Source organism: Eptesicus fuscus, chromosome 5, assembly GCF_027574615.1.
Source record: "Eptesicus fuscus isolate TK198812 chromosome 5, DD_ASM_mEF_20220401, whole genome shotgun sequence".
Lineage (NCBI taxonomy): Eukaryota > Metazoa > Chordata > Mammalia > Chiroptera > Vespertilionidae > Eptesicus > Eptesicus fuscus.
The window spans coordinates 22,647,624-22,660,530 of record NC_072477.1 but is presented as its reverse complement, the minus strand read 5'-3'; the positions used below and the strand labels follow the sequence as shown (position 1 = coordinate 22,660,530).

The 12,907-nt window shown below is 40.4% G+C and overlaps 1 protein-coding gene across 2 annotated transcripts in view; it reads left to right on the top strand.

Annotated features, from left to right (window-relative positions):
• Positions 1–12,605, top strand: part of LIN52 (lin-52 DREAM MuvB core complex component) — an 88,406-nt gene extending 75,801 nt beyond the window's left edge. For both annotated transcript variants that reach the window (XM_008138840.3, XM_054715927.1), the window contains one exon: positions 12,256–12,605. In XM_008138840.3, the coding sequence (XP_008137062.1) occupies positions 12,256–12,311 (56 nt within the window). In that variant the 3' untranslated portion in view covers positions 12,312–12,605. The remainder of the gene's footprint in view (positions 1–12,255) is intronic.
• Positions 12,606–12,907: the final 302 nt, after the last annotated feature.

Sequence of the window (12,907 nt, the reverse complement as noted above, 5' to 3'; positions counted from 1 at the left end):
TAGTGTCTCTTTGGAAAGTTTCCTAGAAGTGGAACTAAATAATTTTACTAGACTAAAAATTTCTTATGCATGGGGGTTAATTAAGAATTAAAAGGCTTTAATAAATGGTGCTGGGAAATTTGGTCAGATACATGCAAAAAAATGAAACTAGATCACCAACTTACACCATACATAAAAACAAATTCAAAATGGCTAAAGGACTTGAATGTAAGACGGGAAACCATAAAAATCCTACACGACTCCATAGGCAGCAAATTTGCAGACATATGTCGTAGCAATATCTTTACAAACACAGATCCTAGGGCAAGAGAGACTAAGGAGAAAATAAACAAATGGGACTACATCAAAACAAAAAGCTTCTGCACAGCAAAAGAAGCCATTAACAAAACAACAAGAAAGCCCACTGCATGGGAGAACATATTTGCCAATGTTATCTCCGATAAGGGTTTAATCTCCAACATTTACAGGGAACTCATACAACTTATCAAAAGGAAGATAAACAATCCAATAAAAAAAAATGGGCAAAGGATCTAAATAGACACTTTTCAAAAGAGAACATTCAGAAAGCCAAGAGACATATGAAAACATGCTCAAAGTCACTAATCGTCTGAGAGATGCAAATCAAAACAACAATGAGGTACCAGCTCACACCTGTCAGAATGGCTATCATCAACAAATCAACAAACGACAAGTGCTGGAGAGGATGCGGAGAAAAAGAAACCCTCCTTCACTGCTGGTGGGAAGGCAGACTGGTGCAGCCACTGTGGAGAACAGTGTGGTGTTTCCTCAAAAATTTAAAAATGGAACTGCCATTTGACCCAGTAATACCACTTCTAGGAATATATCCCAAGAAATCAGAAACACCAGTCAGAAAGGACATATGCACCCCTATGTTCATAGCAGCACAATTCACAATAGCTAAGATTTGGAAACAGCCTAGATGCCCGTCAGCAGATGAGTGGATTAGAAAACTATGGTACATCTACACAATGGAATACTATGCTGCTGTAAAAAAAAAAAAAGAAGGAATTCTTACCATTTGCAGCAGCATGGATGGAACTGGAGAGCATTATGCTAAGTGAAATAAGTCAGTCAGTGAAAGAAAAATACCACATAATCTCACTCATTTATGGATAATAAAGAACATTATAACCTGATGAACAAAAAGATAGATACAGAGGCAGAGAAGCATCAAACAGATTGTCAAATTACAGTGGGAAGTTGAGGAGGTGGGGGGAGGTAAGAGATCAACTGAAGGACTTGTATGCATGCATATAAACATAACCAATGGACGCAAGACGCTGGGGGATGGGGTAAGGGCTTGTGCCGGGGGAAAAGTCAATGGGGGTAAAAAAGGAGACATATGTACTGTACTGCTACTTGTACTACTTTAAACAATAAAAAAAATTAAAAGGAAGCAGAATACCTCTTTCCTCATATATGAATAAATTATTTCAATAAATGTGTGATTGACCACCTATTTGCTAGGGATACAACAGGAAGTTCTATAGAACTTCATGAAGCATGAGTAAATAAAGTAATTTTAGATTTTGGTAGGTACTATGAAGGAAGTAAATGAGTTTATATGAAAGAATAATTGAAGATATCTCACTTTAGATAGGGTGGTTTGGAAGTCCTCTCTGAAAAGGTGACATTTGAGCTGAGACGTGAAAGATAAAAATGATTAACGCTGTCATTTATTGACTTTCCTACTATATATTTGGCAGTATAAAGGATTTTCATGCATTGCCTTATTTAACTTATAAGAATCTGCAAGTTGCTTTTATAATTCCCATTTTACAGAGGAGAAAGGGATGATCAGAAAGTAAATTACAAGGTCTTGAAGCTTGGAAATGGGGGGCTGGGATTTGAATCAAATCTAGACCCATCTAATTCCAAAGCCAGAGAAGGTAACCCCTGTGTACTGTATTACATTGCCCTTAACCAGAAAGAAAGTAGAGAATACTAAGTTAATGGAGTAAATGTTTTAGACTCTTGTTTTCACCTGGCAGAAACACAGTGTTTTGTTCTTTCTTTTAAAGCACTGACTATATTTATTACTGAATGACTACGAATTCAGAATACATATGCTTGTTTGATTTGGGAATGTTTATTGGATACTAGAAGCCCAATGCATGAAATTCGTGCAAGGGGCTCGGCCCTTGCAGCCCCTCGCAGCCTCGGCTGGCCCTCACAGCCCCGGCTTGGTCTGGAAGGGTCGTTCTGCTGTTCAGTCTAATTGGCATATTAGCTCTTTATTACTAGTATATAGGATAATATGGAAACAGATCTTGTCCAAGTTAAATAAAACAATTTCAATATCTGTTTTTATTATTTCGATTTAATGATGGTTCCTATGTTTAAAATACTATATCAGCCCTAGCCGGTTGCTCAGTGGTTAGAGCATCTGAAGAGTTGTGGGTTCGTTTCCAGCTCATTTGCAGGCTCAATCCCCGGCCCTGGTCATGGCGCGTGTGGGAGGCAACCAATCAATGTGTCTCTCTCACATCGATGTTGCTCTCTCTCTGTCTCTCCCCCTCCCTTTCACTCTAAAAAAATCAATGGGGAAAAACATATCCTTGGGTGAGGATTAAAATACTATAGCAAAAATATCCTCCACATATTTCTAGTCTATTAAAATGATATACTTTCTAAGTATTCTATTTATTTATTTCTCAAATATTTATTAAAAATCTACATTCAATGTACTTTGCAAGTGTCTGTTTAAATTAATTTTAGTAAATAAAATAACCAAAACATTTTTCAAGGTTCAGTAAACAACCATACAATTAATCTTAGGGGGAAGTTTATTTTTTGTACCAGCATATACTGAGCACTTAAATGTATTATCTTAAGTCTCACAACAATCTAGTCAGGTGGGTATAATCCCCATTTTACAGATCAAGGAACTGAGGCACAGAGGCTACATAATTTGTTTGGGAGCGCCATCTAATAAGCGAGAGATTCAGACCTAATGTTCAAATCCTATGCAGTCATAGGTTTTCTATCATAAGTATTTGAAAAGATCATATAAAACAATAAGAAAGTAGGGAAATATTATATTCTTCTTGCTTATGAGTTAATTCCATACTATTGTCCAATGAATCAAGTGCAAAGATTCATATACATTTTCTTTGGTGTCTTAAACTAGAACTAGCTGCAGTTAAAACCCAGATTTTAATTTTACAAACAAGGTAACCTCTAACAATATTAAAATAAAATGCTATTCCCTGGCTGAAAGAAAAATTCTTCAGTAACTATGGCAATACTTGTGTATGAAGACAGCATCTTAAATCTCTATGCAAGTAATACACAAAGTGTTATTGCAGTGAAAAAATAGTGGTGTGAATAATACCTGCTCACAGCCCAAGGCACTTGATGTATCTTAGGCCTCAGTGTTTGTTGGATTTTGCAATTTCATGAGCAAGATTTGTATTTTTTTAAAGTTCTATATTTCTGTGTATTCCACTTGATGCCAAATTTGTATTCTTAGATTGTAGGGTTCCATTAAAAAAATAATAACCTCAGTCCCTCCACCCCCCCACACTCATTTTGTATAATATGGTAATGATATCACCGTAGCAGTAATTACGGGTCATCTTCATTTCTTTCATCTCTGCCTGTTCTGATGGCTTCATTCCTTTGACGGAAAAGATTTGGCTCTGGGTGCTATGATTATTTTGTTAAGCGTTATTCGAATAGACAGGAGTGAGAGAAATTAATCAATCCAAATGCAATTAGCATCATGTTTAACCCAGTGATGGACGTCTCAAGGTGAAACAGCCAGGGGAGTTTCAGACATTATTATTCAATCCAGTGGTTCTTATCTAAATTATAATCAAGAGAGGTTTTTATTGGCTTCTCAGAGTGAAGATGTAACTCTTTGCCTGCCCTGGGGGTCAAGACTGGGCCTTCCTCCTCCATAGTCTTCAGCTACTGCCGGTACCTTGAAGTGGGGATGTTCCAAGCAGGAAACTTCTTAATATCCAGATCAATGAAATGGTCTGTGCTGTGATCTTGGTCTGATTTTTCTGAGAGTGGAATCTAGCCTACTGATAAAATACCTAATTTGGGCCAAAATGTTTTTTGTAGTGATCAAGACACTATGACTAGTTGTTCTCTCTTAACCTTACATGACAGATTATTATTGCTGTGCTCACTTTATGGATGAGGAAATTAAGACTGTGAAGCTACTAGCCTTTGGTCATAATAAGTGTCTCACCACGATGTATTACTATGTAAAGGCCCTGAGGCATGAATGTTGTACAAAAATTTATGAGTATTTAATAAAAGTTCTCACCCCAAGAGTATTAATGCATTGCTTTGATCTCATTGCCTTTCATTCAGTTGAGTTTACCCTTGAAAGGGGAACCAAATGGAACTATGAGTAGGCCTGTGAGGCCCTCTGAAAAGGAAAATAAATACAAATAAGGAGTTGTTAGCTCTCATTTCTTAAACACCAATCTTTGGAGTTTTTGTTGTTTTGGTTTTTTAGTAGAGAGAAGGATTATAAGAAGGACTGAATATTTGAAATCTAGTCTTGTTTTGCTCTTGAAAGAGGGCAGGGCAGGGCAAGGAGAGTTGATGGAGAAACACAGGCTTCACCCGAATAACACCATTTTTCAAATGCCTGACAATTAAGATTCTTCTACTTCTGCTTTCAATCTTCAGGCATCATGGCTGACACTTCCCATATTTTATGTTCCCGCTTGATGTGTTATATTCGGAGAATAAATCTGTTGGCTAGATATTTCTGTTCTTTTTTTTTTTTTTTTCTGTGTGAAAAGCCATTAAAATTATTTTCCATATTGGAACTGTCCAAATTTGTTTACCTGTGCGCTGAGTCCTGGCTTTTCATTTTTATATTACTTCTTGGATAAAACATTACCTGGCATTGGGCCTTACTATGAATTGAAGGGAAAAGTGTTTGGTATAAAATTGTCTTTCTCTGAATTTACTGGAGGGAGCACTGTTTAGAAGAAAAAGTCCTGTTAGACAAGAGACCCAATATAAAGGGAACCTGGAAAGTGTGCCCCAAAAAGGCTTTTTTGAAAATTCTGAGGATGAAGATTTTGATAGTCTATGATAGTTTGGTCACAGATGTAGCATCCATACTGTTCTTTTCTCAGATATTTCAATCTCCTTTTTGAAATGCTTATGCCTGAAGAACTTTAGGCAAAAGCCTGAAGGTTACTTGGCTTACCACCAAATGCTACTTTTATGTATTTTAGAGAAAAGTGAGATTTTTCACCAGACTTTCACGTGTGTGTGTTCTCCCACAGGAGTTGATTGAGAATGGTCAGTAGACTTTATTACAATTAACTACCTTCTGAGGGCCACCAAGCCTAATAAGGTTCCCAGAGACCCTTCTTCATCCAGTGACACCAGGCTCAGTTCGCAGCACCTTCTACTCTTGTCAATGCCCCAGCACCAGCTGCTCTCACATTAGAGGCATTAAAAAGTGCTTAGTCCTTGACTTGAATTATCGATCGCTGAGTAGTACGTTTTGTGCAGAGGTCTGAACTGGAGCGTGGTGAAGGATCTCAGTCTGGCGGGCTGCCCTGGAATGGCTCTGCTGTACGCTGGCTCCATGCCAGAGCGACAGAAAACTTTCCACATTGCTGTGAGAGAGAAGTCAGCATTATAAATCACAGTGGTATACTTTTGTTCTCTAATCCACCAAAATACCTGTGAAGAGCTAGTCCCATCTTAAAGGCCACTTCTAATTTATTTTAATCTTCCCTAATGTCTAATACATCATAGGTTCTTTGTGCGACTAACTTAACTATCATCCACCCCCTTCATGCTTTTCTTCTGCACAACACACACCGATGACTAAGAGATCCCTCTTGTTATAGCGATGAGAGTTCATTCAAGGTTTCAAGAACCAAAAAGTAATTTTTAAAAAGTGAAAACCGTAATTATAATAAATGGCATCATTTCTACAAAATATCTTCTGTGAAACTAATTAGATAAACAGCCTTTTGGCAGACTGATTTGTACTTAACTCACTAGGATTTTGTGTGTTTCTTTTTGCTAGAAGTAGCTGCCTGGTGTGGTTAAGGAAGGTAGCAGCCTCTACCTAATACCCAGCATTGTTCCGGCAGGTTTGATCCTGCAGAGTGTATGTATTACAGATGCAAGTCATTCATGTTCCCATTTGTTTTGCTTTTGAGCTTTTTAAAAATAAGTGGTTCAGCACTCCTGGTGCTGCTGGTGCTCATTCAGTGAGGACCTGGCGCCTCGCCATGGCCAGTGGAAAGCAATGGTCATGGCTTAGGCCTGCTCCTCGTGCTTCTGGCTGAAGGGCGCTTCCCCCTGTGGGAGCACAGTGACCACCAGGGGACAGCTCCTGCGTTGAGCGTCTACCCACTGGTGGTCAGTGTGCGTCACAGCGACCGGTCATTCTGCCATTTGGTCGATTTGCATATTAGCCTTTTATTATATAGGATTGGAAAACATTTAAAGTCACTTTATTTTTTAAATTATATGAGACTGAAAAAAAAGAAAAAGAAAAACAATGGTCATATTAATTTGAAGGTGGTAGGGCAAGATAGTTCTGTGGTGTGGTTTAAGATTAAGAGGCATATCCCACTTAGTAAACTATTGAAGGCTTATTGTGAATGACAAGGTTTATCAATGAGCCAGATCAGGTTCCAATTTAATGGGCAGCTAATTGAACCAATGAACCAGGCACCAGCACAGTTGGACATGGAGTTTGAAGATTCATCAGTGCCTTCCAGCAGCAGACAGGTGTCTACTATCAAGAGAACCTGCTACTTTACTCCAGAACTCTGTTCCTCCAGACCAAGAAGACAACATTCATGTTGTTTTTCTTTTTTCTTTTCTAATCCTCCCCTGAGGATATTTTTCCATTGATTTTTAGAGTGGAAGGGAGGAGGTGAGAGAGAGAGAGAGAGAGAGAGAGAAACACTGATGTAAGAGAAACACATTGATTCTGTATGCACCTCGACCGGATCGAGACTGCAACCAATATACGTACCCTTGACTGGAATCAAACCCAGGACCCTTCAGTCCACGGGCCAATGCTCTATTCACTGAGCCAAACTGGCTAAGGCTAATGTGTTTTTTTAGAGAATTTTTATAAGAATTTATTTGAACCAAATTGACAACATGCTGGGGAATAAGATCTCAAATGCTCCTTTAAACCAAAGACAATTTTACAACTTTTTATACATAGTTATTACATATAGGGCAATATGTCTTTAGGTAGGGATACATTTACTATAAAAGAAATGAATCCTAGATAGTTTTCCCGTCAAGTGTCTTGTGGCTTAAATAAACTTGTTTGAAATGAAAGAGATGATTATACAGTAGCTAGCATTTACTGAATGCCCATGTGACCTTTGTATTAGTCCCACCTTGAACAAAGGATGACTTGGGTGACTTGCCCTCTGTAGTAGGTAAGTACAGGAGCTGTTAAGTAGCAGGGTCCATGGGTTCAAGTCTAAGCCTATCCAATGCTGAAAGCCCTGCTCTTTTCACAGTTATGCTGTCTCCTTTGTTCCCTGGCCATTCATATTAAAGTCTCCTAAAGACAGCCTATTGTTGCTCTTCAGGATGTGAGCGAACTAGTGGAATGTAACTCTTCTCCACCTCGCTAATGTTTTTAATTATATTGAGACACAGAAATATTTAAAGTAGTTTGCATTGGAATTGAAAACCAAACATTATGAGTTTCTTCCATTTCATTAAAAGTTACTTATTCTTTACATTGTTCCCTACATTAAAGCCAAGCAGAATTTTATCAGGCAATTGCCTCAAAGTTATAATCTGGAAAATCTTTCTGTAATGAAACCCATATGTCATGGGTGAAAGGTGCAAAGCCCTGGCAAAGAGGGCTGGTCTCGTGAGAGATTCGCACCCAATCTTGTTAACCAGGGTGCCTCTGATAATCCCTCATCCCCTCACCGGTGAGAAATCAATCTGTGCCACTGACTCTCTTTCAACCAGCCACCAGAAAATTTACTGCGGAGAAGGCAGTTTGGGGATAGTCATCGTGGAAAGGGAGCCAGAGGCAAGGCTAAATGTAGGATGGAGGATTGGAGAGTCTAAAGAAGAGATTATATTAAACCACACAGCACCTTCCCAGCAAGGAGGATGCAGTCCTCCCTTCAGCCCTGACCTCTCAGAGCATGCCCAGGTATTTACAGCTGCCATGAACCTGACAGTCCTAGGAAAACTAGAAGGGGATAATGGAAACAGCATAAACCTGGAAGTTGATTGTGGTGTGTCCATTTGCCGCCTATAAATGTGTACAAGTGGTCCCCTCTCCCACACTCCGCAGCAATTCACATGTTCCCCCTATGGTGACAGTCTCTATTGTGGCTTTCTCAGTTTATGGTCTCGTACTGCATAGGAGAGCCCGTAGTAAATCATGACCACACGGAGGTCATGCCTCTCTTCTCACAGCACACACTGTGGTGGCTGGTGACCAGTGGGTCCCTCTTGGCATAGTTATTAGAATGTGGTAGCATGTTCCCTTCCTGCTAAACTTGTAATCCTAGAGAAGTAATCCAGAATTAGAAAATTGTTAAGAAATTTTATTGAGTCTAGATAAAACTCTTTCTAGCACTTTTCTTGTCTCTAGGGTTGTCTTCTAGCACATTGTAGAAAAAAAGGACCAGGAGAGAAGGGAAGCATTGAAAGTGCCAAGCTAAGAAGCATGTACTCTTACCCTGGCCATTAATTAGAGAATTATACCAAGCGGTAACTATTGAGAAGAAGGAGGGATGGCACTAGTCAGAGGGAAATAGAAATATCTTCCTCTCCTCTGTAAGCAAACCATAGACATCTCTAAAGGTTTTCTCCCAAAGAGACGTGAAATCCTTGGCAGAAATTTTTTAGTAAAGTGCATTTACATATTAAACCCTACTGGAAGGTGTGTGTGTGTGTGTGTGTGTGTAGAAGAATACGGAATAGTAGCAGAAGGCTGTCTCCCTACTCCTAATGGGATTTTATAGCAGCATGTGCAAGTTTGTTTCAGAAGTCTAAAATGAACAGATGTTGGTATAAATTACCTCAGTGTCTGATGTCTTGCAAATTAAAAGCGCGGTTGGCATCACTAAACAATTTCACTAGGTTTAGGGGGGTGCCGTTAGCAGGCAGTGATTACTGTATCAGGTTGGTAAGAATCTTCACACCGCAGCAGAGCAGGAGAGCAAGGATAAAGAAATGAGGAATCAAATAAGGGCTATGTGAATTAATCAGAGATGTTAACATCTCTGATGACAAGTGAACAGGAGGGCACGTGCTCTGGAGCAGCCCCTGACCCACAGCAATTTCTCTGTGCACAAAAAGGGGCTGGTGCTTAGGATGTGATTTATAGGGCACAGCCCTCTTTTAGGGAGCAGCTATGTCACAAATTCGTATATCTCCAATATAGGACTGGCGAGTAGGAAAACTTTCTCCCCTCCCATGTAGAAGATGATGTCTTTTGAATTACTTCTACTTTTACTGTGGTTTCCTGCAGCTCTGTGTACTTAGATTAGGTTGAAGGGGGAGGAATGATTGAGTGGGAAAGGGGTTGTTAAAAGGGATTGGTTAAATTCAAGGAGAGCTCGCCACTGAGAGACTTGGGAATATCCATTTATTTTTCTGTGAAATCCTTTTGACCCCTTGACTAAATTGGATCTTTTTAAATTTTAAGTCTTAAAATCTTGGTCATTTTCCCATTTGGAGAAAAAATAATAAAGAATTGGGGATCTGAAGGGCAGCAGGCAGAAGTCATTATTGATGTCAATAGACTGCTCCTGGCCCCGAATTTTAGGAACAAGGTTCTGTTTACCCAAAGAGTTTTGTGTTACCCATGTCTGGTTTCCAGAGCACCTGCTTCTAGCCAGGTTGCAGGATCGCTTGCTGCTGTGCTTCAGGTCCTTAATAAGCACCTGAGAGTAGGCAGAAAAAAGTGATGAGACCCATTCAGACCGAAAGTATAAGTGAATAGCTATAGGATCTGGCTGAGGGAAAGATCCCAAGGAGTGGAATTTGTGAGATTACTACTCTCCCTTATCACAGTTAATTCATTTATTCTCTCAGGAAATAGTGCAAGAGAAGCAGCAGGCTAACCCTCCTCTGAAAGGTGTTATATTAGTGATACCACTATACCAAGCATGTTCACTGCTGAATAGCCAAGAGGACAGGGCAGGTGACATTAATATGTACTCATTTTACAGATGAAGAAACTGAGGCTCATACCCAGCTCCTGGTGTCACCCAGCTGCTAAATGCTAGAGCTGGGACTTAAACTAATCCTGTGTTCTCTGAAAGAAGTCATGCTACCTCCCATGGGCAAGAAATTTTTTTAAAATTTGTCTTTCGATTACAGTTTACATTAAATATTATTCTGTATTAGTTTCAGATGTACAGCAAAGTGGTTAGAAAATTATGTACTTACAGAGTGGATTCATGCACTGCCCCCACCCCCACCCACTCCCGTTGCTTCAAGTACACACCTGGCCCCATTTCCTCTAGGATAGTTAGTTCTTGTCTGTCCTCGCCCCACCCCCACCTTCATCTCTCCATTAATCTGCATTATTCCCATCAAGGGAAATTATCTTTCTTTCTAAACAAGCAAGGTAAATTTAAAAAGAACCCCACAATATAGAGAACGGAGCACCAAGGACCACTAACAAGTCTTAATGTTTGTATGTGGAAGGGAAGAAACTAACTTGGTTGTTATCCTACTTGGTTCTAGTTCTTTGGTGTATATATATCATCATTCACCCAGCCCACGTTTTTCAGCAGATGCTAGGTCCAGCACTGTGTGAGGTGCTGGTGAATAAAGAATAATAAAACAGTCTCTGCCCTCTATTTTCATACTTCAACAGAGGAAAACAAGTATATAAGCAGATAATTGCAGATCTGATAGGAACTTGGTATGTAGAGGGTTGGTATAAATCCACCAAGGAAGGAGTGGTCCGTTTGCTTTGAGACAGGGAGGGGTTGTGGGCACATGAGACCAGACCCAGCGCTGAGACTTCCACTCCTAATTAATGGGGTTTCCTTTCTCTTTGTTGGAGCTCAGGAACTTATGAAAGATGGGGAATATATATAGATTGCAGTTACCAAAAGCCTTCTTGTGGTTACAGAGTTCGTGTTGTTTTACTTCTTCGTTGTACAAATCAACGAGGCACTTAGATGTAGGTGGGGTGGGGAGAGTGGGAGCCCATTCGCCTGGCACCATTTGCTTTGGACTTGAGAAGGGCAGGAGGAAGTCAGAGTAAAGGTCCTTCTCATCTCCTGCAGGAGCCTCCCTGGCCACCTCACTTTTTGGCCAAGATGGAGACATGTTCTTGGGAGGTCACAGGGCACAGCCTGCTGTGTGCCCTCTGCTTGATTCCAGAGGACTTCCCGCCTCCAGGGCAAGCCATCGGAAACTTTTAGCACTGCTAAATCCATTTAAGGGATCTGAAAAGATGATCTTGTGGGGATGAGGATGAAGGGGGTTTTAGGCTTCATACGATTTTTGAGGATTTGCTTGACAGCTAAAACGGGGGCTTCTGCAGTGACCCTTGTAATTGAGAAATGTTTTACTTTCATTTCAGAGCCTCATATGTAGGAAAGTAGCTATATAAACCCTCTTGTAACTACAGCATTCAAAGATTGATGGCACTGAAAGTCAGAGAAAGACACATAAACCTTGCCTGACTATATTAAACATCTAAGGACTGACAATGCCAAGAGAGAGAAGACCGAAGTTCTATAAACCCTACTTTATTACTCCATCCACAGATGAACTGCACTGAGGTGCTATAAACCCTGTTATATTACAGTATCCAGGGACTGCCACTGAGGGATGGGGTAAATGGTCTCTAATTCTGATTTGAGATTTTAAATGTCCAGAAACCAGCAACCCATAGAAGACTGTAATCTTGGTTGGATTTTAGCCTCCAAGAGCAAACTCCTGTGCTAGTGAACGTGAGTATTAGGTTATATTCTTTAGAGAGAGAGGTTTTGGGGGAATTCCATGACGATTTTTATAAGGGTTGATCGATGATGTTTTCCCCGGTTGGCCTGTTCCCTATAGCAATTACCAACTTCAGAACAACTCTACGGTTTTAGTTGCCAGTAGTGGTTTGTTTCCCCCTCTTTTTGAAGGTTTGTGGTGATTGACTCTGTTGTGGTCCCCTATATACAATTTAATTAGTCTGTGTTTTTAAATTAAATCTTCCTATGGTCCTTTTTTTTCAGATTTTAGGTCTTCATTGATCTTTCATTTGCTTTTTTATTTCAGCCAGAGAAATGACACGGGGGAAATTCCTCAACATTCTAGAGAAACCCAAGAAGTAGCAGCAGCTTGTGGACAGGATGTCCCAGGGGCTGGAACCACGCTCCGCTCCCAGTGCAGCTCTGATGATGCGCACCTCACTGCTTCCTGGCGAGAGGCTGGAGGGTGCACCTCCAGGGCTGACCCTCTCCCCTGCTCCTGGTACTCTGCGCCTCTGAGGACATTCGGCAGCAAGAGAAGAATCTGTCCTACCCAAGGATCAATGCAGTTATTCAGTCAGCTTCCAGACTTTGACCATCTCCACCTCAGATGTTGGTAACACCAGAGGGCATGTCATTCTTAAAGGTCAAAGTCCTGCTTTCTTGTTTCTGGAAGTGATTCAGGAGCCCCAGGATCTTAACAGTTGATTTGATTCAGTGATGGCAAAGTCTGTTGTGACAGCGATTGCATGAGTTGTACTTGATCTCTTAGGAAGTATTTATGATGCAAGGGGCCCAGAGACCAATTAGATTCTGGACCAGACCATGCAGGTTGACCTGTGAACTCTCCAGTGTATATTAGATTCTAAGAATCCCCAGCTGGAGAAACCAGAATCTTCTAGAAATGATGCCTGCTTTTAAAATTCTACACCTCTCATGGTAGTCCCGTACCCTAAGCC